Genomic DNA, 27,998 nt, shown 5'->3' with positions numbered 1-27,998 from the left:
TATGGGACTCAGTTAATAAAGAATTAAAGGAGAGTAATGTCCTTATTGCAAATCAACAAGAGTTATGGAAAATTGTTCCTGTCAAACTAATTTATCTTTATTTTATTAGATTATAAGTTTAATAGATAAAGTCAATAGTGCTGACTTAATATACTTGGACATCTGTAAGGCATTTGAGTTGGTCCCACACAACATTTTGATTAAAAAACTAGAATGACATAAAATTAAAATGGCACATATTAATTTGATTAAAAACTGGCTAACAGATGGGTCTCAAAATGTGATTGTAAATGGGGAATCATCATCTAAGTGAGTGGGTTTCCAGTTAGGTCCCACAGGGATTGGTTCCTGGCCCTATGCTATTTAAAAATGTTATCAGTGCACTGAAAGAAAATATAAAATCATCACTGATAAAATTTGCAAATAGTAAAAATTGGGGGAGTGGTAAATAATTATGAGGATAGGTCACTGATTCAGAGTGATATGGATTGAGGTTGCAGGAACAAACCATCATGATGTATAAAAAGAACAGTAAATAGGCAGGCGACCAGCTTGGCTTAACAGTGAAATCCTTGCTGATCTTAAACACAAAAAAGAAGCTTACAAGAAGTGGAAGATTGGACAAAGGACCAGGGAAGAGTATAAAAATATTGCTCAGGCATGCAGGAGTGAAATCAGGAAGGCCAAATCACACTTGGAGTTGCTGCTAGCAAGAGATGTTAAGAGTAACAAGAAGGGTTTCTTCAGGTATGTTAGCAGCAAAAAGAAAGTCAAGGAAAGTGTGGGACCCTTACTGAATGAGGGAGGCAACCTAGTGACAGAGGATGTGGAAAAAGCTAATGTACTCAATGCTTCTTTTGCCTCTGTCTTCATGAACAAGGTCAGCTCCCAGACTGCTGCACTGGGCAGCACAGTATGGGGAGGAGGTGACCAGCCCTGTATGGAGAAAGAAGTGGTTCAGGACTATTTAGAAAAGCTGGACAAGCACAAGTCCATGGGGCCAGATGTGCTGCATTTGAGGGTGTTAAAAGAGTTGGCAGATGTGATTCCAGAGCCATTATCTTTGAAAACTCATGGCCATCGGGGGAGGTCCCGGATGACTGGAAAAAGGCTACTGTAGTGCGCATCTTTCAAAAAGGGAAGAAGGAGGATCCAAGGAACAACAGGCCAGTCAGCCTCACCTCAGTCCCTGGAAAAATCATGGAGCAGATGAGCTTCAGTTCATCTGCAAATTTGACACCATCAGCTCAGGATTAAACAAAGACTGTGAATGGCTTGCCAATTACAAAACCAGTTTCTCCTCCCTTGGTTTTCACACCTCGACTGCTAGAACAGGGCCTCATCCTCCCTGATTGAACTACCTCATTATCTCTAGCTTGCCTGCATATATATACCTGCCCCTGGAAATTTCCACCACATGCATCTGACGAAGTGGGTATTCACCCACGAAAGTTCATGCTCCAAAATGTCTGTTAGTCTATAAGGTGCCACAGGATACTTGGTTTTATTTTGCCTCTGTATTTGGCACTGGTGTTACTGCTTCTCTAATACTGCCTAGTTGTGTTGCCCACAATTCAGGAAGGATGTTGATAAATTGGAGAGGGTTCAGAGAGGAGCCACCAGAATGATTAAAGGATTGGAAAATATTCCCTATAGTGAGAGGCTCAAAGAGCTCGATCTATTTAGTGTAACAAAGAGAAGGTTAAAGGGTAACTTGATTGCAGCCTATAAGTATCCACATAGGGAACTAATATTTAATAACAGGCCTTTTAATTTAGCAGAGAAAGGTATAAAAAAATCCAGTGGCTGGAAGTTGAAGCTAGACAAATTCAGACTGGAAATAAGGCATACATTTTTAAAGGTGAGAGTAATTAACCATTGGAACAATTAACCAAGGGTCATGGTGGATTCCCTGTCACTGACAATTTTTAAATCAAGATTGGCTGTTTTTTCTAAAGGATCTGCTCTAGGAATTATTTTGCAGAAGTTCTATGGCCTGTTATACAAAATGTCAGACTGGATGGTCATGATGGTCCTGTCTGGTCTTGGAATCTACGAATCTAGGGATCCATGTTTTCCTAACCCATCACTTTAACATATGCTGAATAAGGAAACCAGACCTCCCTGGTTGTGTTTTGGGACCGAGGTCGTCAGCTGGTTTAAACTGACACAGCTCCAGTGACTTTAGTTCAGGATCTGACCCTCAGTGTCCACATGACATACTGAGATGGCATCATAGTGCTGTGCCATAAAGTTTGCCAGATTGAATCTCTCAAAGCTTGGCTACAATTCTGTACGCTCGATTGTGGCTCCTGCAGATTATAGCCCCAGAGGAGTAAACTGCCAAAGCAGGCTCCCGTGGTTCCTCCTGAAAATAAGATGTGCAGGAAGATATCTGAAAGGAAAATCAACTCATGCTCCTTGCTGTCAGCCCATCTCCAGTGGCGGCAGCATCAGTGTGGTGGATAAATATCAGGAGGCTACAATTGATTTAGGCTTCAGATGATTACAGAACCCGTTGTCTGTTTTGCTACATTCTATAACTCAGAGATGAGAGAGGATGGAAAGAGCGAAAGAACTGATGTGTGTTGCCCCATTCAGACTTATTTCAGTTGTTGTTCAGTTCAGTCCAGTTTGCTGCTTGGGTTTGCCTATTGATTGGGACATTAAATAAATAGAAAAGACCAGTAACTGGAATTTCACGGTCTCATTGCTCTCATCTTCTCACTGATGGAGGGAAATAGTTTTGAACTTTCATAGTAATAATGTGGTTTATTCAGCACCTTTCTTCCTGAAGGATCTCAGAGTGCTTTCACAGCTGAATACATCCACAACCACACTGGAAAATGATGCACAGCTGCTTCTGGAGTAGAATGATGCATCTAAGTAGGTCGCAGCACAACAGTAGAGGTGGGAAATTTGGGCCGAAGCCATTGGGGAAAAATCCTACTTAACATTGGTACATTATCTCCTGGAGGCGCATGTCACTTTACATAAGGAATAAAGATGTGATTCCTGCCCTAAGAAGCTTGCAACTTCAAAGTCCCATCAAAGTCAACGAGAGCCTTTCCAATAACATCACTCGCCTTTGGATCAGCACCTGGGAGTTCAGTCATGCATGACGGGCCCACAGATACTACACTGTAGTGTAATTTACATGGGGAGCATTGTCCAGGATAGTGGAGTTATCCTCTGCTTTTGTGAAACATGCCATAGGATCTTTAACTTCCACCTGGACAGCTACCAAAGGTGTGCTGCTCTCTGCAACATCTCATCCACTGAATGACACCTGTAATGATACCTCCTTTACTACCATATGTCTGTGCCAGCATTGACTGCAGCCCCTTGTCCAGGTCGGTCAAACTCACCTCTCTGCAGGTATCGACCACAAAGCCTATTCACTCTAAATACCACCTGATCCCGTTTCTAAGGGCATACTGAAGTGGAGCTTAGGCCCTGTGCTGGCCCTTTGCAAAAGGGTGACCATTACCTGGTGTGAATGTAACCATAATCATGTGACCTACCTCTGCTAACAGAGACCTGCTTGCCACAGGCGATTTCCCTCCCAAGTGTAATCAGATCAAAGGATAGGCATAGCTTCTGATTTTGTCTAGCAGCATAGCTTACTCCATCTGTTATTGTTGCTCTGCCGGCTGTTTTCTGTTGTTTTGAGAGTGCAAATGGGGTCAGGACATAAGACTGAGAGATGGACTAAAACTTGAACCAATGAGAATTAACTAGATGCTTTTTGATCCCTATTGTTGGTCCAGTGCAGTGCAACTGAAATGACAGCATTTGGTATAAAGTAATTTGCAATAGTAACAACAACGCTGGCTTTAGAAGGGTGATTAGTTGACTGAGGAGCCTTTCACTGCTGGATCACTGGTTGAAATCCAGACCAGGCTGCAAGTGACTCAAAGCGATTACCATCTGATGAGTGATTTATTTAAAATAAATCTTTACATCCTACCTTTCTGAGATTCACTTAATTAATAATTATAACCGTGCTACTGTGATAACGCATTTACAGCAGCAGCCAGTCTGATTTGTCCTCAGAATCTGTGAATTAACACTCACTCATTCACTCACTCCCTCACTCCAGAATCTAAAACGAGAACCTAGATTAGTAACACTAACCTTGGGTTACCAGTAGCTTTTACCAATATTACATAGAAGGGACAGCTGTTAAGGTGATTGATGAAATTTGAGCAAGAGGTGGCATTTTGATTTTTTTTCTGCTAATTGGAGCTGTTCTACTTGGTTGTTTGATCAGTGGTTAAAATGGACTGGCATTGACTTTGGTGTCGATTTTGCTTTCGTTCTGTTTAGGGGTTAAGATTAGGGACTATTTGGGGCTCTCTTTTTGTGAGATAGGTACCGCTAAGACAAACCAGCGTACAAACCACCAGAGCAAGGCTATGAAGTCCAGTAATAAATGACAATAGTAGTATTTTGCAGGGACTGAGAGTCAGGACTCCTGGTTCCCAGGCAAATGACACTGCAAAATGGCAATGTATTCTTATTAATGTCCTCCTCTGTCCACCTTTTTTCACATAGTAGAGATTATGAACAGCTCAAAGGCTGACTGACATTCAGCTGAGCTTTGTAAAGACAGTTAGTTGAAAACACAAGGGCCTGATCAAAATGGATGGTGGATTCCCATGGGGCACCTTTTTCCACCAGGGTGGAAGCCACTTGCTTAATGTGAGTGACATGTAGGTAAATGAAATAATACCCTACGAGCCTGCTGTCATTGGAAAGGAGTACAGATAGAGACTGAAATGCCAGGTGGAGCTGTCTTGAAGGTCAGAGCATTTTATTTAGCACGAATCAGTGTCATTTGTGGAGATGAAATCTGTTCAGACTTTAATAGGATAAATCACAAGGGATCTTCCAGGATAAATCCAAAAGGCTTTTTTCCAAAGCAGTGAGTAATTTGAATGAAGAACCAATTCATGACTTTTAAAATTGAGACTCAAGCAGTATTTTGAAAAGAAAGGGAGAGAGCAATGCCTGATAAAGGGGCGGGGAATCTGCACTGCCACGCAGACATCCCCAACTGGCTGCTCATAGAATAACTGATCACTAGGATGGTTTAATGCTCATTGAGTGCAAAATCCACCTCCTGTAAATTTGCCACTGAATTTAATGGGGATCCGAAGAATTTAGAGGAAGTGGAGTATGTAGGAGGAGAAATTTTCAAACACGTCCTGACAGTTACCTTGCAACTCCGAGTGGGAAGTAGAGCTGGGTTCATGCCATAGGTATGATTAGTTTAACATTGTTGATTCCTGGGCTTAGAAGAGAGTGTAAATCAATACCTAGCGATGGCAAACACTTAAGCTGAACAATAGAGAGATATTATACTGTATATAGTTTCCTCCAAAGACCTTGGCTTAAATAAATGTGTAAATTCAAGTCTACTGCTGTTTCCATCTAATTCTATTATACAGTCTCTATTTAGACTCTTGTTTGATCCATTTCTGACTTTGGTCTCAGTAGCATTTATAAAAACAGTATATCATTTTTCAGTCTGCTCACGGTGTTTTCCCAACCTGCTTTCTAGTGTTTCTGGAGGCAGTGATGTCTAGTGGTTAGAATAGACTGGAATCCAGATTCCAGGGCTGTATTCTCTTCTCTGCTGCTGGCCTGCAGTGTTACTTTGGGCAAATCATTCAGCCTCTTTGAGAGTCATTTTAAGAGTCTGATCGATGCTCCCATTGAATTCAATGGCAAAACTCCCATTTACTTCCACAGACGTAGAATAGGACCCTCAGGACTCTGTTAAGTAAATGAGAATTTTGCCATTGAATTCAATGACAGCAGAATCAAATACTATATGAATAATAATACTTAGCTTTTAGATAATGCCTTTTACCCCTAGATCTCAAAGCACTTTACAAAAGAAGGGTTTTTTTTTCATTACGACCATTCAATAGACGGAGAAGCTGAGTCATAGAGAGGCAAAGTGACTTACCCAAGATCAAACTGCAATGACTCCCACTCCAGTTCCCTATGTATAGGACCACATTGCTTCTCTTTAATTGGCTTGTGATGTACCCAGCATTAGTCCTGTTGGAGTGTATGCCGTAATGAGCTAAATCCACTGGATGTAGAGCTGCAGCACTTCTGCTTCAACGTATTATTTGTGCTTAGGGAAACAAATACTGAAATCTACCAATGAAGATAACACTCCTCTATATTTGTTTTTCAGCCACAGCCCAGCTCACAAGTATTACCTGACATCGGACCCAATCACTGGCTCCATCTACCTCTCTGACACTAACAGCCGACGCATCTATAAGATCAAGTCGACCTCCGTTGTGAAGGATGTTGTCAAGAATTCAGAGGTGGTGGCAGGGACTGGGGATCAGTGCCTTCCCTTTGATGAAACCCGCTGCGGAGATGGGGGCAAAGGCACCGAAGCAACACTCACTAACCCCAGGGGTAAGACGCAGTCTCTTCTTACAAGCATTTTAAAGTGGGCTTTGAGAAAGGTGCCAAACCAACAGTTCTGGAATACCACAGAACAGGTATACAAGCTTCCCCAGGGCAACCCGCTAATGTGCCTCAGGGTACGTCTACACTACCCGCCGGACTGGCGGGTAGTGCTCGATCTATCGAGGATCAATTTATCGCGTCTAATATATATGCTCTAAATGGATCCCTGATTCCTCTGCTGTTGACTCCTCTAATCCACCGTGGTGAGAGGCGGAAGCGGAGTCGATGGGGGAGCAGCGGCAGTTGACCCTGCGCTGTGAGGATGCGAGGTAAATCAACCTAAGATACGTCAACTTCAGCTACGCTATTCTCGTAGCTGAAGTTGCGTATCTTAGGTCGATCCTCTCCCTCCACCAGTGTAGACCAGGCCTTAGTCCTGAACTGGAGGCATCACCACTAGGGATGAGTGAATCGTTCAACCCCAGGCCCTTCCAGTCCTTAGCCTTGTATTGAGACTGCTAAGAATGGTGCCAGTTTGGAGGGGGGTGATTTTATGGACATGTGTCCAGTGGGAACTGTACTGAGAGGACCAATCCATTTCATATACCACTTAGCCCCCCAAAGCACCATGAGAGAATTACAACTTTTGGTCACTACCCATCTGGACTACATTCAATTCCGTTCAGTTCATTGAGATTTTATTGGCATAAAAGGCTCTGCAAGTGTTGCTGTATATAAAATAGAGACAAACCCCTCAGGTATCTCTCAGAGGTAAGCTGAAGGTAGGGTTACACACTGCAGTTTGATCCCTTGTGATCCAGGGCTTGTCTACATGAGAAAGTTACACTGATTTAACTACAAATACGATTTTAACCAGTATAGTTAAACCCATGCAAAAGACGAGATGGACACTAATTTTGATACAAAAGTGTCTTATTTCAGTGTAGTTTAAACCTGTTCTGGTCAATTTAACCTAAACTGAAATAAGCCTACTTAAACCAAAATAAGAGAGTTTACATGGACTTTTACACTGGTTGAACCAATTTGGTTTAAAATCGCACATTTAGTCAAACCAGTGCAACTCTTTATGTAGCCAGGTCCTCAGACTGGCAATCTAAAATTGATGAGCTCTGCATGCAATTACCAACCTCCTGAGCCAGCCACTGTTTCTCGATAAATCCAATCTTAAGACCAGATTGCAGTGAGGCTGTGATATATGTAGGAGAGAGGGTACTGTTGGCTTTCCCATCTTTATTCAAATGTTTCAACCAAAAGGCCCAGATACCTTTCCAAGTAGGACATATGCTTCCCATGCATGTGTTATCTCACTGGGATGGTGGTCTTTACACTCATTTGGTTTTGCTCCGCGTTGACAGGCTTGTGTTGCAAAGACGTGTTCTCACTTTAACTATGGATTGTATTCAAATGCAGCGGCTGGGTTGCGACCAAAGGGAAGTCAGCCCCACAGCTTTATCTTCTTAAGAGGAAATACCTTCATTCTTACTATATGATGAACAGCTTTATGTCTAAAAGTGAGGGAAGATCCTGTGCAGAGACTGACTGATGCTGCTGTTATAGATTAGTTATATGCACAATGAGCCCTTTCTGCCGCTCTTGTTGCAGGTCTTGTTGCCTGTTGGCTAGGAACCCAGGGAACTATTTATGAGGTGTTGGCTTTAAAAACAAAAAAGTCACACTTGGGCCGCTACATCTGCACATTTAGTGTCAGTGTGTGTCAGGTTTCTCTCTCAGTCACAGGGAGAGGTTATAGGACCCCGTTTTCCATCAGCACTCCCATCTCTAAGCCTGTGCACCCGGCTGGAATCTCTGGAGTGGCGGAACCTCCTGACAAATACATGGAGCCTTTCATGTGTTGCTTTCACAGTGGAGGTGGAGGCAGCCAGGCTGTGTCTCTTCTGGCTAGACGGGTTGAGAAATACTTTTTCTGACATACAGATGACATTATTGTTATGGCATCCGAGAAACAAGAATTAATTTAGCGACTTTTTGTGTCGGCTCCCGTTGTGAATCTTTGTTATGCGTGGTCTAGTTATGTTTCCTCCATTTCCCCTTCTGGAAGGTGGGAGAAATCATACTTCCCTTCCTCCTGGGGGTGTTGTGAAGCTTACCTAAATAATATTTGTAGTATGTTGTTGTGAAATTGTGCCAAGTATTACGGGGGCCACTGTGGGGAGCAGAACTCAAGAGTTCTGGTCTACCAGCTTCATGATCCCTCCTCTTAGTGATTTGAACTCTTCGGAGGCTGCTCCTCCACCTCAAAAGTGAAATCGTTGTGAATTTATCCATGAATTTGTAGTCACCTGAGTAAATAGCTCTGACTAATGTGACTTGTTCCCCATTCATCTCAATAAATTAACACTGAAAAGTAATGTTGACAAAATAGTGTCAACGTCATTTACTGGCTCACTACCAATCATTCTAGCGTACCAGTGAACTCTCTTTCATTTTGAACTATTATGAAATACAACGAGAGCAAACAAATGACTTCTTAGACCTGTAACCAGCAGTCCTCAGACTTGCCCCTACCTTCTGTATTTCTCTGGAGAGCAGAGTGCCAATGCGTGTAAATGGGCAGAGGGGAGTATAAAACTCTTCTGTGTGCCAAGCTGGCTGAACGTATCCAGGACTTCGGGCAGCCACTGGCCAGGGAAGCTTTTGGAAGATTCATTCTGCAGCTAGCTTTGCCAGGCTCTACTCTTTCTAAGTCTGAAGCCACTTCATGACCCAAATATTAATCTAGGCATGGGAGCAGGAACTTTGGTTTGCAGCAGAGAAGCAAGGTCCCCTTTCCAGCATGTATGCAGCTACCAGGGAAGCAGAGGTCTTTGCTTGCATGGACAGCTTCAGCAAGGGGATCTCTCCCACTTGCCAGAAAATACTCAAGAAGATGAATGTGAGAGTCTTGCAGAGCTAGCTGTAGCCAATGGAGAATCAGGCCCAAGGTATCAAAACCCTCACCTGGACTCTCCATGGCCCATTCCCTCCTTGGCTCCTCTGCTGAAACAAGGAATATTAGAAATACAGCAGATCAATATATAAAACACGTGGCAGTTGCAGATTTGTTGATCACTGGTCTGGCCCTTCCAATTCATTTGACACACAGTGTGGCAGAGCTTTCAGATGCTAATGAATTTCAGTATACTCTGTACATTTAAGTATTATCACTTTCTAATTATCATCTGCTAATACTGATCTTATTCTACAAGCAAGCTTTAAAAAAATACTAGAACTCCAGCTTGTCAGAGTGTTTTTTTCCATCTAAGCATTCGCCAGTGGGTCTTGTCACGAAAATGTTGTGGCAGTGAAATTGCCAAGAAACCTGCAATTAACAGAGATCCAAGTGACAAGACTGACACAATATGAAGATTGTTTCAGAAGGGGGGGAAAAAAGTCCATACATTAGCACCACAAAAGAGATGCAAAAAGAAGTAATTAATTTGAGGACAGATCGTTTCTGTCGGTGTGTAGTACTGAATGCATGAGCAAAACCTCAATTGTTCACTAAGTGCTCATCAGTTCTAGCAGAATAAAAAAATAACAGGAAAGACAAGCACTTATCCAGCCAGACAAGGAAGTTCCATGTATGGGTTTTTTCCTGAACCTAACTAACTTGTATTCAGGATGCGAGGATTAGAGGAGATCCCATTCCTTTACATCATCTCTGCCATGGGACGAGGATCTCCATTCAGCATCATATGTATTGGGCTGTGCACCATGAGCTGCCACATTCATTTCATATTATCTTTTTGGGATTTTTTGTTAGTAGGTTCCCAGGTGTAGGGTAACTACTTTTAGCTGTTCCTACTCTCTGGTGTCAGTTTGCCCTGCAACTTTGTGCTGTCCTGTCACCAGGCCACAAGGCCCTGACGTTACAAAATAAATGCCCTCATGACACAGCATTCCACCAGCATAACTCATTATCATGACACTTCAGTAGTACCACAAGCCCTGCTTGCGAAAGGATGTTGGACCACCCCAGAGGAGTTGAGGCGATTTCACATTTGGCAGCCCAGATCTTAAAATTCTGAGGCGCCGTACTGCAGTCCTTACTCAGGTAACATCAGTGGGAATCTCATCTGATTAAGGTAGCTGCACAGCTGGGCTTTTGATTTGCAGGCCAACCATCTTTAACTCTAATTATGTTGCTGTAGGTAACCAAGAGAAGGCTTGTACCAATGCAACGTACACTTCAGAGGCCTTCAGTTCAACATGTGAACTAGTGAACTTCAGTTCAGACAGTGAACTAGCCTCAGCTGTAAGTAGCCTGCCCAAAAGATGGAACTTCCTGTAATTAACTCCCCAAAAGGGTCCCTTTCCAGAGAGGAAAAATGAAAATTCCATTAAGAGTTGAAGTGGTAAATTAAGCCCAAGAATAGCCCTGACCACTATAATCTGCTACACAGTAATCATGAGCTACTTCTCTCCCTCCAAACTGAAAATTACCCATTTCAAAGGCATCTGTCTAAAGGAGGGTGGAGCTCCTCATTGTGAGAAGATCCAAAAGTTTAATTCCAAGAAGAGCAAGTAAAGTGATCTGGTATGAAATATACACCATACAAAGAGAGGCTGATGGCACATATTTAGTGCCTGTATCCTATCTTCTGGGTTTGATCTATGGTGAGTTCATGGGGCAATGAGGAGAAGTTGAGAGGGCTCTAAACAACCTTCCTTTCTCCCCTGCCAGCCTCCAGTCTAAAGAGCAGCCCCAGCTGGACAATCCACTAGGGACCATTCTGTTGGCCCACGATAAACAGAGGCACTGCACTGCCCTCATCACAGCCTGCATGGAGAGCAGCATTAGGATTTCCCTACATCAGGAATCCCCATCTACTCCTTTAGGGCAGCTTTAAGCCAGCAGGGAAAGGGGGACTCAGGCTGAACCAAGGATCAGGCCCTTTTCTTCCTTTGTCTATACCACTGAATTCTCTTTCTCTGTTACTATTTAACTAGACAACTCACTCAAGCATTTGGGATTACAATTTTTAGGAAAGATACTATGCAAAATAAAGTTGTATTGTGCTGGTGGTTATAACTGAGCCCTATACACATATCCTGATTTTGCTGTAGCTGTCTAATCAGCCCAGACTGCATTGCCCAGACATCAGACCCAAGTGTCGACCGCTGTGAAGAGCTGTCAGAATACTTTGCTGATACGCTCAACCGAAAGCATATGGAACTAACTAGGAAAGAAAATTCCAGCCCTGACCAAATTGTATGATCCATCCCCAACCTCTGATTGAGCTTGGCCCTATCATATATGCTGAAGCTCAAGAAGCTCTGAAAAATATTAAAGCCCCAAGCTTTGAAATGGGTCCCAGCCCTTGGCTGATTAAAAAAACCAGTGAAGAACTAAGCCCACTACTAATGGAAATAGTTGATGCCCTTCTTCAGAGATGCACACCTACTCAACCCTTTGAAAAGTGCAGTACCATCCCAAGTCCAACTACCCATTCCTGGGCAATATAACTGAGAAAATAGTGATCGCCAAGCACTAATGGCATGTGACCTCCTGGTTGGCTCACAATCAGGGTTTAGACCATGGCACAGCACAGAAACTGTTCTAGTGGCATTAAAAGACAACCTCCTTAAGTCCATGGGAAAGGCAAGATCTCTATGCTCATATTACTTGACCTCTCTGCAGCCTTTGACACAATGAGACACAGGCTACTGACAGCCTATCTACATGACATAGCAAGAGTAGATGGCCCAGCACTACAATGGTTTCAATCATTCTTCTGCCACAGAACTCAGAGGGTAGTGTTAGGTATCTACTCTTCCTCTCCAAATGTCCTCACATGCAGATTCCCACAAGTATCCATAATGTACATGTCCCAAACTGGTGGGTGAGCTAGTGAGATGCCAAGGACTTAGCTGCCAATAGTATGCCAGTATTATTCCGCTAGATGTCTCATTCTAAACCAATGCAACCACTGCCACTGCTAAAATATCAGAATGCAGCCAAGAAATCCAACTCCCGGATAAAGAATGGCTGGTTCAAGCTGAACCAAAGCAAGACTAAAGTGATGCTAGTCGGAAAGGGGACACACGTCATAGAACTGGCCAAGATGTTGTCTCCACCTTTCATTAAAGGTGTACACCCCCTTCATCAAAGTATTGCGAAGCCTCAGCGTCCTGTTTTACTCCTTGCTAAGTTTGTATGATCAGGAAGCATCACTATCTAAAAATGCCCTTTTTCACCTCCAGCTCTCTATGAATCTTTGTCCCGTATGCACAGATGAGCACCTGGACGCAGTGATCCATGCATTCATGTCCTCCAGATTGGATTACTGTAATTTACTGTATCTGAAGTTGAATGTGAAGATGATGCCCAGACTTCAGCTGGTACAGAATGCAGCTGAACACCTTCTCCGTGGTTTAGGTCACCATGAGCTTATCAGGCCCATGCACAAATGTCAGGCCCAGTCAGTTTCTGATGTCAGTTTAAGACTTTGGTCCTAATCTTCAAAGCAATTAATGGCTCAAACCGCAGCTACATCAAAGACTGAATTTCAACGTATAATTGCACTCCTTTGGGGCAGTGCACATCACAAAGCCTGGGACAAAGCATTCTCAGCCAGGGGATCTGGTTATGAACCATACTCCCAGAGATCAGGGGAGCCGAGAGTCTTTAGGAAATGCTGCAAAACCTTCGTCTTCAAAAAAGGCCTTTTGAGCAGTAGAATGACATTCCCATTATTGTTACCCTCTCCTAGCCAAAGAAATCTGAACCCAAAATATGAAATTATTAGAATCTAAAAGATGGAAAAACCCTTCCCTAAGCAGAGTTTTAACCTGAAAAGGGAGACCTGCCAGAGACTCCATGAAGTCCACCATGGACATTCAGTATTGCCATCATTTTATATTGAAGGGGCTCAGGTATTACAGTGTTGGGCAGCTGTATAAAACACTAAGATTGAGAATTCCATTAACTTCTACTCTTGATTTACACCAATATGAAAGAGAGGTGAATGTGATCCTTGATTTCTGTTCCGGGCTTTGCCAGTGACTCACGGTGCGACCTTGTGAGAGTCACTTGATCTCTCATTTTTTTCCATCTGCACAATGAAGATGATCGTGCCTAGTTCATAAGGGTACTGTGAGGTCTAATTTGTAAGTATAAAGCCCTATGAGAGCCTCTTATGACAGAGACTTTAGAAATGCAGAGTAGAGAGCGCCTGGGAAAAAGAGAATTAAGGGGGGTTATGTAAACAGGGCAAGTGCTTGAGAAGTGATGCTAGCAAGGACCTGAGGGTAGTGAAACGTGGAGCCAGTGGTCTGAAGCTAAAGATGGAAAAGTTCAAATTGGACATTTAGAATGTGTCTTGTGTGAAAGGAGAATGAGACAATGAAATAAGTGGTCTGCATGTGTTCACAAACAGGTTAGTTAAAATGCTGTGGGATTAATATATGGAAACGCTCTCTTTTTCTTTCAGCAATTTATTGAAAATCCCATACTACGTTCAAAGAGTGGACAGTGATTCCTAAACAAAATTGTAGGGCCTAGTTCTCTGCAGCAGTTAGTTGCTACTGACTTCAGTGGAGTAGTGCCAAGTTTCATTGGCCCACTGGTTGGCCAAATCAAGTAGAATTAACTTTTATTCCATTAAATAAATTTCTCCCAACGTCCTCATTCACTTAGGCTCTGAACTCCTTTCACTCCAGTGGGAGTTGGCACAAGCCCTTAGACATCCTCATTTATAAAGAGGCATATGTCGATTGTCGAGCAATGCTAAAAAACAGTTGTTGCTTCAGCAAGGTATTTTTTTATCCTCTGGTGACCTTTTGTTTGTGATTTCCCTGCTCTTCTCCTTCCTAGGCATCACTGTGGACAAGTTTGGGTTGATTTACTTTGTAGATGGCACCATGATCAGACGTATTGACCAGAATGGGATCATCTCAACCATGCTGGGCTCCAATGATTTGACATCTGCCAGGCCTCTCAGCTGTGACTCTGCCATGGACATTTCTCAGGTACCAAAACTTGTATCAAATCAAAAGACCAAGCCAGTTTTACTCTTGCTCTCCTGTAATGACTAGGTGCAGGCTTGCTTTTTTGTCACTAGATAATTTGGCACAGCACAGTTTAAGGACTGAATCAAATTAACATCTGGGAAATAGTGATAGGATGCTGTAGTGCCAAAATTAACATCAGCTGGAAAATCAAGTATCTTGAATTGCATCAAATTGCAAGTTGGTTGCAGCTACCGTCATCCTGGGCTTTTAAATTCTGCTGGTTAAGGCAAAAAAACCCAAAAGTTCTGTGTTTGATTATTTCTTTATTTGTGGCTGGGACAGTAGGCAAACCTGTTATTGGCCAGGACTCAATTTTCTGGGGTGATGCCCATCCCATCAAATAATGCCAGTTTGGAGGTACAGTCATTTAAAACCTTTTTTGCCATTTATTATTGGATGGCCAGAGGAATGTCACCGCGTTCTGCAAAAATATAAATCCTAGCTGGTGGGCTAAGTACTGTTATTCAGCCACAATGGATATCAATGGGGTTTCCCTTTTGTAACTACCTACATAATTTTCATGCTCCCGTATGGAATCTATTCTTCATGTTTTCCCCCCTAATTTGAAAAGATTACTCTTGCTTCTTTGTAGCAGGTTCCCACTGGCCGCAATTCATGAAAAGGCTAAAATTACACGTTTAAAAGCTCTCATGCCTCATATAGAGGTAAATTTTGATGGTTAAAGGCCATCTTGCAGCATAATGGCCCCCATCTCACAAGCATATTCCTTTCTTTAACAGGATCTTAGTGCCAGCCAGAGGAAGTTTATTGTGGGCAAGGCTTTTTTAAAAATATATTTTCAGCTCGCTTATAGCTTTTATATAATAATGTCCTCTTTGAACAGTTCTGAGATGGGTTCAAAATATGCCATCTGCATCCCTTGTCTCCCCGTTCTTTAAAGTGAAAGGAGCTGTTCTCGGATAGTCCTGAGACAGACAGACACAACAGAAAAGTTTTTAAAAAACTCAGCTTGGGGAACTATCTTTTCATCATTTATAGTGACTAGAAAAGTCACAGCAGTCAGGCCCCTGAGGCACTGCGAGACCAGAGGGCATGAAATATTTAGCTGCCAACATTGACAAGAAATGGGTTTTAAGGAACTGAAAATTCCCTTGTCAGTTCAGAGTAAACTCTGCTCTTGATGCTAACTCAGGGCTGCAGTGGAGCAATGCTCTAAAGACTATGGGAATGTTTGGAGACATGCATTATTGAAGGGAAAACCATGGGCTATAATGTTGTACCACAGGAAGGGTTAAGGTAGGCCAGGAGCCAAGAAAAGATGGAGATTTTTGAGAATGGCACAGAGGGAAACTAGACAGCGCTCAGCTCACTGTTTGTAGCACTGAGACTCATGCCTCACAAACTAAGATGTTAGAAGTCACAAGATCAACCTGTGTTGCAACTGGCACCCTTTAATAAATAAGTGTAGGAAGAGTTTGAACATGATTGAACGATCAAAACCAGACCATATGTTCGATGCTCTCTAACAGTGACACTCAGCCAGTGGCTTGAGAGCCATGTGGGGCACTTGGGGTGTCTGTGGATCTGAGAGGAGCCTCTCTAACTCTACTTGGTCTCATACAAAGGCAGCAGTGAGAGTGAGTTCTCTGGGCCTCAGGTTACTGGGGACCCCTTCATATCCTTCCAAAGAGCTAAAGAAGGTGGGGACAAGGAGAAACAGCAGCTAGGGATAAGGTGGTAGAAAGAGGAGATGTATCAGAGAGGCAGAGTGGCACCCTAACATTGCACTGCAATGTCTATGTCGTAATATGTGTCTTTGTAAAGTCACAAAAGCGCAACATTACCCCAGTGTATAGGGGAAGGAAATGGCATAACAGGAGCAGGGAGGGGATGAGCATCCCTGCTCTGCAAATTCTAAATTGGCATATTGTCCCTTAGGGACTACAATCAGCTGTCATATGTTGTAGCAACCTAATGGGTTACTCAGACTTACACCAGGGCCAGGGCTGGTGCTGCTGCAGCTTGAGGAATCAGGGAACTGGACTCTAGAAACTTTCGCTATGATTAGGAATATAACGATAAGAGATCTTTTGAGAACGGTTTGCCAAAAAACTGTTCCGTGCCTGGCCTGGAGAGATTCTACCAATGTGATATATGCCATCATGTGTCAGCAATGCCCTTCTGCCATGTACATTGGCCAAACTGGACAGTCTCTATGCAGAAGAATAAATGGACACAAATCAGACATCATAACATTCAAAAGCCAGCTGGAGAACACTTCAGTCTCCCTGGACACTCAATTACAGACCTAAAAGTGGCAATACTACACCAAAAAAACTTCAAAAACAGACTCCAACGAGAAACTGCAGATCTGGAATTAATTTAGAAACTAGACACCATTAAATTAGGCTTGAATAAAGACTAGGAGTGGATGGGTCATTACACAAAGTAGAACTATTCCCCCTACCGTTACTCACACCTTCTTGTCAATTGTTGGAAATGGGCCATCCTGATTATCACTACAAAAGTTGTTTTTTCTCCTGCTGACAATAAGCCACCTTAACTGATTACACTCATTATAGTGGGTATGGCAACACCCATTTTTTCATGTTCGCTCTGTGTGTGTGTGTGTGTGTGTGTGTGTGTGTGTGTGTGTGTGTGTGTGTGTGTGTCCCTACTGTATTTTCCACTGCATGCATCTGAGGAAGTAGGTTTTAGCTCACGAAAGCTTATGCTTAAATAAATTTGTTAGTCTCTAAGGTACCACAAGTACTCCTTGTTCTTTTTAAGGTGACCAAAATATCCTCCAGACAGACCTGCTCTCCATCCCTCCCACTGCAAAATCACATGTGCTGTGTGAGACCCTCTTAAAATTATTTGGCTCCCTTCAGCTCAATGTCAAACCACTTCTTTGCATGTGAAACAAAATAAAATTATCTCAAAGTATTTCTATGGCTCTTATTAACACTGAAATGTCTTGGAATAGAAAAGGATGCCAAATTATATTGAAATTTTCATGTTAGAGCTACGTTACCCACGTAGAGGTAAAATTCTCTTAGGTTTGGCATTATACTTAGCAAATCAAACAGTGTCCTCAATTGAGAGGCAATATGTTCCATGGTTAGAGCAGGAAATTGGGATCCCAGACTCTCACCTCTACTCCTGACTCCCTGTGGCTTTAACCCTTCTCTGCCGCAGTTTACCCATACACAAAATGAGTTATAAGAATATTTCTTTTTACAGGGTTGTAGTGTTTAGTAAATTACTTTGGAACAAAGGTGGGGCATACAAGGGTAAAGCATTATTATTACTTAAACTTGGTCTTCCATAATGCTTAACACCATGAAAAAACACTGTGAAGCAAGCATTTGATTTCATGCAGTGAAGTAAACTGAATTGATTAAGAATTCATATTTCTTCTTTGAGTGCTTGCTCATATCCGTTCCAGTTAGTCCTATCCATTCCAGTTAGGTGTGTGCACGCCACATGCACATTTGTCGGAAGATTTTTACCCTAGCAACACTCGTTGGGTCGGCTGGGCGCCGCCTGGAGTGGCGCCGCTATGGCGCCAGATATATACCCCTGCCAACCCAACCACCCTTCAGTTCCTTGTTACCGCCCGTGTCGGTCATTGGAACAGTGGAGCGCGGCTTAGCTGACCTCCACTTCCCTAGCTACTCGTAGTTCTCATTTTTTATCGTGTATATAGTTATAACCCTTTTATATATATAGTTATACGTTTGTTTGTTTTTTTCTTTACTAGCATAGTTAGTTTAGTAATAGTTAGCGGGGTTCGGGGAGTAGCCCCTTCCCCGCACCTGGTGCCGGAGCTCATGCCCAGCTCACCGGGTTTCAAACCGGGCTCGGCCTGACACAAGCCGATGATGACAGGAGATCCGCACGACTCCTGTTTGAAGTGCCTCGGGGAATCGCACTTGACAGCTAAGTGCACCATTTGCAAGGCTTGTAAGCCGAGAACAAAAAGGAGCGGGACTTTCACTTACCCCTCTGCCTTCAGCACTGAGCGCTGGTCACTTAGCGGGCAGAAGCGCCTCCTCGGCACTGGACTGCGCCAGTACTGCCAAGGCCTCTCGGCACCAGCCATCGCTGGCACCGACGTCAACTCGGCACCACTCCCTCTCTCCGAGGTTGAGAAAGTCTAAGACTCCTCCTGCTTCCGTGCCAACTGCAGCGCAGCCAGAGAGCTCATCTAAGTCGGATCGCCCAGCACCGACACCTGCCGAGGCACCGATGATGTCGGCACCGTTGATCCCGGTCCCACGAGGGCCACTGAATCCAGTGCCCGACAGCTCCCCGGTGCACGTCGTGGTTGAGCTCCCTGCTCCTGCTGCTTCCGTGCCAACTGTACCGCAGCCTGAGAGCTCGTCTAAGTCTGATCACCCAGCACCAACACCTGCCAAGGCACCGACGACGTCGGCACCATCGATCCCAGTCCCATGAGGGCCGTCGAATCCGGTGCCTGACAGCTCCCCGGTACGCGCTGTGGCTGAGCTTACTGTTCTCTCCACGCCGGAGATATTCCCAGCGGCGAGGGATCTCAGTGCCAAGCGGCACAGTTCATGATCACGGTCCCACAGACGCTTCAGGTGTTGTCGGCACTCTCGCTCCCGACGCCACTTGCAGTCCCAGTGCTGTTCTCCTCCTCGGTACCGGTCACACTCGCCACATCTGTCGGTATCCCGTTTGCCGACCCACTACTCTTGGCACCGTTCCAGCTCCCGGCACCACTGCAGGCACTGTGACTCCCGTAGCCACTCCCAACCTCGAGCCTTGAGATCTCGGTCGGCCTCCTGGCATTGCTCTGGCTGCAGGTCCGGATCTCGTTCCAGGTACCAGTACGCCTCCCAGTGCCGAGTTGGGCAAGGTCCGATAGAAACAGAGACTCTGTCCATGGTGTTTCAGCACCTCCATGGCCATCCAGACACGCATCAGTGTCATCCCACGTGGACAGCTCTTATGCTCAGGACCACGATTCTGATGTGCCTACCACTATTCTGAGAGCCCATCAGGACCTCCTAAGGAGGTTAGCACTCAATATGGACCTCCAGGTGGAGGAGGTCCCGGAGGTAGAGGACCTGGTAGTGGACATTCTATTGCCGGATGCCCCGCTAGAGCGGCCCTACCCGTTTATTTGGACCATCCAGGCGAATGCCAGTACTATATGGCAGTCCCCAGCCTCTATCCCTCCTGTGGCCAGGGGATTCGAGCGTAAATATATGGTGCCCTCTAAAGGGTACAACTACTTGTATCTCCGTCCTGCTCCCTGCTCACTAGTCATTCAGTCTGTTAAGGAGAGGGAATGGCAAGGCCAGCAGGCGCCAGCCCTGAAATCGAAGGAGACTAGGCAAATGAACCTACTCAGCCGCAAGGTGTACTCTGCAGGGGCCTTACAGCTCTGCATGGCAAATCAACAAGCCTTGCTTAGCTGCTATAATTATAACACCTGGGTGGCGGTGGGTAAGTTTATGGAGCTTCTCCCTCAAGACTCCCGCCAAGAGTTCACTGCCCTCTTGGAGGAAGGGAAAAAGGTGGCCAGAACTTCCCTCCAGGCCTTGTTGGATGCAGCACACTGAGCAGCCAGGACTCTGGCCTTGGGTGTTGCCATGAGGCGCATCTTATGACTTCAAGTTTCAAGCCTCCCGCCGGAGCTGCAGTATATCATTCAGGACTTACCATTTGATGGTAAAGACCTCTTCGCGGCAAAGACTGCCCCAGGCTGCAAAGCCTGAAGGACAACAGGGTCCCAATGCACTCACTCAGCGTGCATACGCCAGTGACCAAACGCAGGCCTTTCCGTCTCCAGCCACACTGCCGTACTCCGTGCCTAGCCAGAGACAGGACTTTGGCAGGCGGCATGGCCGAGGTGGTCGCAGACGACCGTCAGGACCCCAAGAGGGCCAAGATCAAGGTCCCTCGCAACCACCACCGGGACCAAAGACGAACTTCCGAAGATGCGCCAGAGGGCGGCATACCAGTTACAGGCCAGGATCCCACTCCTACTTCCTCCTGGCGGGATCCCAGTTAACTTCAGATCGCTGGGTCCTACGCACACTGGACTATGGGTACCACCTCCAGTTTGTTCCAACCCTGTCCCTTTTCAGGGACCCCTCTCACGAGCAATTCCTCTTACAAGAGGTGTAGATGCCGATGGACGAAAGGGGCAAGGGGTTTTACTCCCGTTATTCCCTAATCCCCAAGTCGAACGGAGGTCTCAGACCTATCCTAGACCTGCGAGGACCCAACCAGTTTATGATAAGGTTGAAGTTCCGCATGGTATCCCTAGGAACCATTATCCCGTCCTTGGATCCTGGAGACTGGTATGCCGCCCTCAATCTGAAGGACGCATACTTTCACATCGCCATCTTCCCTCCGCACAGGAGATACTTCCACTTTCTAGCCAACCGTCAGTACTTCCAGTTTACGGTCCTGCTGTTTCGCCTTTCTACAGCCCCACTGGTATTGACCAAGTGTATGGCCATAGTCGCCGCCTACCTCCGCCGATGTCGGATATGTGTTTTTCCGTATCTGGACAATTGGCTTATCCGAGAAGACCCCAAGACACAAATCACTCCGCATGTGGGCATCGTCAAGGACCTATTCACACGTTTGGGCCTGATGATCACTATAGAAAAATCCACTCTGGTTCCCACGCAGAGGTTAGACTTCATAGGAGCTATCCTGGACTCCGATCTAGCCGGAGCCTGCTTACCACGACCGTGGTTTCAGGCAATGGCAACATTTGTCTGAGGTCTGCAGACTTTCCCAACGACCTCGGCTCGCACTTGTCTCGGTCTCCTGGGTCCCATGGCTGCCTGCAAGTTTGTAACCAAACATGCTAGGCTCCGCCTCCGTCCTCTCCAAGTTTGGCTCAACTCGGTGTACCGCCCAGACAGGGACCCAATGGTCACAATAGTCACCATTCCCTCGAGCACCCTAGGCTCCCTAGAATGGTGGTTAACTCCCTCCCTGGTTTGAGCCACCATCCGCCCCAGCCCTCAATGTCCCTGACGACGGACGCGTCATCTCTCGGCTGGGGTGCTCACATCGGTCACCTTCGAGCTTAAGGCCTTTGGTCTTCTCAGGAGCTGGCATTCCACATAAAAGTCCAAAAATGAGACCAGTCCGCCTGGCGTGCCAGGGGTTCCAGCAGCAGCTGCGAGGCCATGGTGTCTCAGTGATTACAGCCAACACAACAGCCATGTGCTACATTAACAACCAGGGAGGGACATGGTCCTCCACCTTTTGTCAGGAGGCCATCCATCTCTGGGACTTTTGCATAGCCCACTCGATAAATCTGGTAGCGTCCTTTCTCCCACGCATTCGGAAAACCTTGGCGCATTGACTCAGCAGGTCTTTCCTGTCTCACGAGTGGTCAATCTGCCTCGATGTAATGCATTCTGTTTTCCAGAAGTGGGGATTTTTTTCCCATATAGACCTGTTTGCTTACAGCGAGAACAGGATATGCCAGATGTTCTGCTCCTTTCAAGGTCTCTCCCCGGGATCGATCTCGGATGCTTTCCTGATGCCGTGGAAGGGCCAACTCCTTTATGCCTTCCCACCGTTCCTGCTGATTCATAGGATCCTGCAGAAACTCATCATTATGATCATCCAGGCAGCACTGATACACTACATTGCTCGACCTGTCGATAGCCAACCCAATTACCCTGCCACTCCACCCAGACCTCATAACTCAGGACCACGGCAGGCTTCGCCACCCGGACCTGCAGTCTCTTCACCTCACAGTGTGGCTGCTGCGTGGCTAAACTAGGGTAGCAGGAAGCCTTCCACCTGGTCAACGTACCTGGCCGAGTGGAAGCATTTTTCCTACAGGTGCGAAACGCTTGATCTTACTCCTACTGAGGTCGCCATCCCTCTATTTTGGACTGTCCTCTGGCCTACAACAGCAGGGCCTAGCGGTATCATCGCTGAGGGTACACTTGGCGGCCATCTCTACCTTCCACCCAGGCTAAGGTGGACGTTCCATGTTCTGACACTCTATGGTTTCAAGGTTCCTCAAGGGCTTGGAGTGCTTATACCCTCAAGTACGCCGCCCAGCCCCAACCTGGGACCTCAACCTGGTTTTAACCAGACTTATGCCCCCCCGGTTCGAGCTGTTAGCGACCTGCTCGCTGCTATACCTGTCTTGGAAGACAGCTTTCCTCGTAGCCATTACATCGGCCAGACGAGTCTCCAAGCTCAGGGCTCTTACAGTGGTTCCGCCGTACACTATATTCCACAAAGACAAGGTGCACTTACGACCACACCCAGCTTTCCTCCCCAAGGTGGTTTCAGCCTTTCATGTTAACCACACTCAACGCAATGGGGTCAACAGTTGCACTCCCTGGATGTCCGTAGAGCGCTCGCATTTTATATTGAGCAGACAAAACCATTTCGTAAAACCCCCCAACTCTCTGTTGCGGTAGCAGACCGAAGAATAGGCCTACCCGTTTCCTCTGAGGATCTCATCTTGGGTGATGGCGTGCCGCTGCACTTGTTATGATTTGGCTCATATTTCCCCAAGCCACATCACCGTGCCTTCTACCAGGGCTCAGGCTTCATCTGCCACCTTTCTGGCTCGTGTACCTACCCATGAGATTTGTTGCGCAGCTCCATGGTCCTCGGTCCATACCTTTGCTTCGCATTATGCTCTGGTTCAACAGTCAAGAGATGCTGCGGCCTCTGGATCAGCAGTTTTTACATTCTGCCACATTTCACTCCGACCCCACCACCTATGTAAGGCTTGGGAATCACCTAACTGGAATGGATATGAGCAAGCACTCGAAGAAGAAAAGACGGTTACTCACCTTTGTAACTGTTGTTCTTCGAGATGTGTTGCTCATATCCATTCCAAACCCACCCTCCTTCCTCACTGTCGGAGTAGCCGGCAAGAAGGAACTGAAGGGTGGCTGGGTCGGCAGGGGTATATATCCGGCGCCATAGCGGCGCCACTCCAGGGGGCACCCAGCCGACCCACCGAGTGTTGCTAGGGTAAAAATCTCCCGACAAACGTGCACGCGGCGCGCACACACCTAGCTGGAATGGATATGAGCAACACATCTCGAAGAATAACAGTTACAAAGGTGAGTAACTGTCTTTTATCCATGGCTGCAGGACCAATGCCTGGATCCCAAGGCTTGTACTAAGTTTTCAAAAAGATGTTCATAGCTTGCATGCACAAAATATGCGGTTACAACACAGCACATTTAGTAGCACAAACAGCTACCTATGTTGTCTACAAGCCTGTGTAGCTTGTGCGTGCAATTTAGGCACCTCTTTTGGAACACTTAGATTGTAATCTGTTTAGAGCAGGGGCCATCTCGAACAATGGGGTTGGGGACCTTGATGTACTCCCACAGTACAAATAAATATTTATTTAGTCCTTTCTCTTATTTCTCTTTTTAATCACATGCCAAACACACTATGCCCCTAGATATTGGATGGATGAGTGGAACTTTTAGAGATTTGATTGATAAGGCTGATTTTGGGAAGCAAATAGAAAAAATAGACATTGTAACAGTTTCTTTGTGTTGTTCCATTGTTAGGTTCGTCTAGAGTGGCCCACAGATCTGGCAGTCAGCCCGATGGATAATTCCCTATATGTCCTCGACAATAATGTTGTGTTGCAGATCTCTGAAAATCACCAAGTGCGCATTGTGGCGGGGAGGCCTATGCACTGTCAGGTCCCAGGCATTGATCACTTCCTCCTCAGCAAAGTGGCAATACATGCGACTTTGGAATCTGCCACAGCTTTGGCCGTCTCTCATAACGGGGTCCTGTATATTGCTGAGACCGATGAGAAGAAGATCAACCGCATCAGGCAGGTCACCACCAATGGGGAAATCTCACTTGTTGCTGGTGCACCAAGCAGCTGTGACTGCAAAAATGATGCCAACTGTGACTGCTTCTCTGGGGATGATGGCTATGCAAAGGATGCCAGGCTAAATGCCCCTTCCTCCCTAGCAGTGTGCGCAGATGGGGAGTTGTATGTTGCTGACCTTGGCAACATCCGAATCCGCTTTATTCGGAAAAACAAGCCATATCTCAACACACAGAACTTATATGAGTTGTCCTCTCCTATAGACCAAGAACTCTATTTGTTTGACACCAGCGGTAAACACCTTTATACCCAGAGCCTACCCACTGGAGATTACCTTTACAATTTTACCTACACTGGAGATGGAGACATAACCTTGATCACTGATAACAATGGTAACTTAGTCAATGTCCGGAGAGATTCCACTGGGATGCCACTCTGGCTGGTGGTGCCAGATGGCCAGGTCTACTGGGTGACAATTGGCACCAACAGCGCTCTCAAGAGCGTGACAGCACAAGGGCATGAAGTGGGTATGATGACGTACCATGGCAATTCTGGTCTTCTTGCCACCAAGACCAATGAAAACGGTTGGACAACATTTTATGAGTAAGTACTGCTAGGATAATATGCCATTGGCACCATTTTGTATTCCATGTAATGTTAATGGACTAAAATTCACTGGATGAAATTCACCCTAGTGTAGAATGGCCGAAGTGCAAAGTATCAGGTCCCATGTAAGCCCTTAGTATAGGATTTAAGTGGTATATAGTGTGGATTGAATTCTCTGCACTGAGTGAATTTTACCTATAGTTTTAGGCTGAGATAGTCAAAGCCACTTAAGGGTTTTGGATGCCCAAATCTCATTAATTTTAGTTGGAACTGGAAAGCCAAGCTGGATGTCGTAAAATCTTACTGAGCTTTGAAAATCTCAGTCTGGGGTTTGGAAAAGATCCAAAGGAGTTTCCAGGCTCACAGATGACCAGGATCAGCTGACCCCACCAAGTACAAGGGAAAACACGCACAGCCCAGCGGGACTGAAACTGATGCCCTCCATAGCCCAGAAGAGGAGCACTATAGTCACTCAGCCTGAGCTGTCTCTGTACAACATTCTGTCTAACCAAAGGGGGCACAGATGCAGTAACACACCAGCTTCCACTAGGGCTCCTGGGTGTGATATTGGATGATTATGATGATAATAGGAGTTCTTAAGTCTCTATTGAGGGGTCTGTAGGGAATCACGGCCCACCCACTCCACTGGGTTCCAGCTCAGGGTCCTTAAGCCGGACAGGCAGAATCAATCCTCAGCAACTGCTCCTGTTGTGTCCTGAGCTCCTTCCTACCCCCCTGGGCTCTATAGGCTTCTCCAGCCTGTAGATCTCATCCTCCCTTCTCTGTGGGGTTGTCTCTGGGCATCTTCTCACCAGCTTGCTGGCAGGACTTTACATCTGCAGCCTGCTTGCTTCTCTGCAAGGCCCCACTCCCCTCTGTTTCTCAGCTCTTTTTTTTCTCCTAGCAGCTGTGAGGCTGCCAGTCAGTGCTGGCTGGTGCTTGTTGCATTAACTGCTTGGTTGTCAGGCCAAAATGGGTCTGTAACACCCAGTGATACCTAGTCTTGGACCAGGACCCCATGTGCTAGGTGCTGTACAAACACAGAACAAAAAGAAACTCCATGTCCCAAATTGCTGACAATCTAAGTATAAGACAAGAGACAACAGATGGGACCAGACAGAAAGGGAGCACAGTGAGACAATATTGGTCAGGATGATAGGTGGTGTCTCAGCTCACCAGCAGTCTTGACTGTTGTTAAGTTATTTGTAGGCTTCATGGCAAAGGAGAGTTTTAAGGAGGGATCTGAAGGGCGATAATGAGTTACTTTGTGGATGGGTACGGTAGCTTCTCTCTAGGTGTTGAGTGGCAGCATGGGAGAAAGCCTTAATATGCTTATTTGAATATTTTCCAAGTGGGCAAAGGAATCTGACAGTCACTTGTTAACTCCCCTGACAGAGCTCCTACAATATGTGCTCCAGTGTTTTGTTCAATCAAGTTTTAAATGGCTCAGGGTGTAGGACTGACACCACTCCCCTAGGAAGACAGTTCCACAGTCATTAGATTATAATGTCGCTGTTATTGTTATCGGTGTGCTTTGTTACGTGCCAGCCATGTGCTCAGTGTCTGTGGGACTGAGAAACACAGAGAACTCAGGGTGCGCTGGGAAGCCTGAGGCAGGGATGATTTGGGGCGAGTGTTTGGTTTAGTTTACATAGTGCATCTCTAGCAGGTAACGGGAGAAAGGTTGGTGACTTGGCAAAGACTGTCCCATACATTCACCTTGCACTTGGGAATTTTTTCTGCTCTGCAGTCTGCATTTTCCTCTGTTTTTTCCTACCCCTTTGTGATCACTCTTAGTATTCCAGCACCATGTAAGCAGTATCCCCATAGAGAAAGAACAGTGTTCCCTCTGGTGCGCCTGATTATTATTCCATTTCCCCACATTTTTAAATGGTCACATGAAGGTGCTCAGGTACCATAATAATGGGCGCAGTATAGAAACCTGAATAGAATTGAATGTATATGCTGGATAAGGCTGAAACAGAGATTTAGAGAGAGAAGGAACGAAGAATAAACATGGCCAGATCGGCATGTGCTTCACTGTTGCTTTTACATTTGATTGCCCCTAATTTACCGTGGTTGTATCTCTATTGTCCCTAGTTGAGTTAGACCCAGGATCATTTTGGCCCTTTTCATATTAACATGCTCCACACTCAGGTTACAGGGGTGGTTTTTTTGTTTGTTTTTTGCTTAATATTTAGTAATAATACCATGGTCATATATAGCACTTTTCATCCTTCTCAAAGTATCACTATCTCCCTTTTAAAGATGGGGAAACTGAGGCACAGAGAGGCAGTGACTTGCCAAGCTTACCCAGCAGGCCGGTCAGAAATAGAACCCAGGTCTCCTGCATTCTAAGTGACACAGCCTTCTGTATCACTTGTCCTGCCTTGAAAGGGGCTGGTGTAAAGCCTCTGCTAAATCAGCTGATGGGTAAAAGGTTAGTTAGGTTCTGTATCCTACATAGCAATATCCCTCAGTGAATCACAGTTCCTGTCTCTCCACCTCTTATACCAGTGTTGCTCTCTGGGGAGCGGGTTAGCGTAACTAGTTCTCCTTTTTCTCTAGGAGTGGAAACCCACGACCGCGTCGTAATGTTGTGCTAAATCAAGCTATTTCCTCTCTCCACAGACACCAACACTTATGTCTAGCCTAGGGGGTCAGGTGTGTTGGAGAGTCCAAGCGCCAGCCTGAGCTGCAGCATCCATACTGCTATTTGTAGTGTGCTTGCTCAACCCCTCTAGCACTAGTCTATCTCCAGCGGCAATGGAGACAAACCCTAAGAGGCCTTGCACTTGACAACAGAGCTAAACATGGAAAATGAAGCAAATGAAACATTAGGATCATTAACGATCACATTTATCTCCATGTCCTCTATAGTTTTGGTCATAGACATAAATACAAGAGCAAATTTTTAAGTAAGAGGAAAAAAAAAAGACAAGCTGCTGTGTGGGTATATTCATGACAGTCCTCAGTTATTTCTTGCTATACAACTCAATGGGGAATTTGTGAAACTTATTCCGGGCCAGATGCGTAACTCTGGTCATTTCAGGGGAGTCACATGATAGTTTTTAACCTTTTGTAGCTATATGAAAATCAGGTTTGGCTAGAGGTTGGC

The 27,998-nt window shown here is 45.5% G+C and overlaps 1 protein-coding gene across 6 annotated transcripts in view; it reads left to right on the top strand.

Moving 5' to 3' along the window:
* The window catches only part of TENM4 (teneurin transmembrane protein 4), a 546,329-nt gene that overhangs the window by 475,441 nt on the left and 42,890 nt on the right, over window positions 1–27,998 (top strand). For all 6 annotated transcript variants that reach the window (XM_030558332.1, XM_030558336.1, XM_030558355.1 and 3 more), the window contains 3 exons: window positions 6,215–6,447; window positions 14,279–14,433; window positions 24,000–24,877. In XM_030558332.1, coding sequence (XP_030414192.1) covers window positions 6,215–6,447; window positions 14,279–14,433; window positions 24,000–24,877 — 1,266 coding nt within the window. The remainder of the gene's footprint in view (window positions 1–6,214; window positions 6,448–14,278; window positions 14,434–23,999; window positions 24,878–27,998) is intronic.

Source organism: Gopherus evgoodei, chromosome 1 (genome assembly GCF_007399415.2).
Source record: "Gopherus evgoodei ecotype Sinaloan lineage chromosome 1, rGopEvg1_v1.p, whole genome shotgun sequence".
NCBI lineage: Eukaryota > Metazoa > Chordata > Testudines > Testudinidae > Gopherus > Gopherus evgoodei.
Note: the sequence above shows the minus strand (reverse complement) of the source record. Positions and strands in the feature narration are given on the sequence as shown.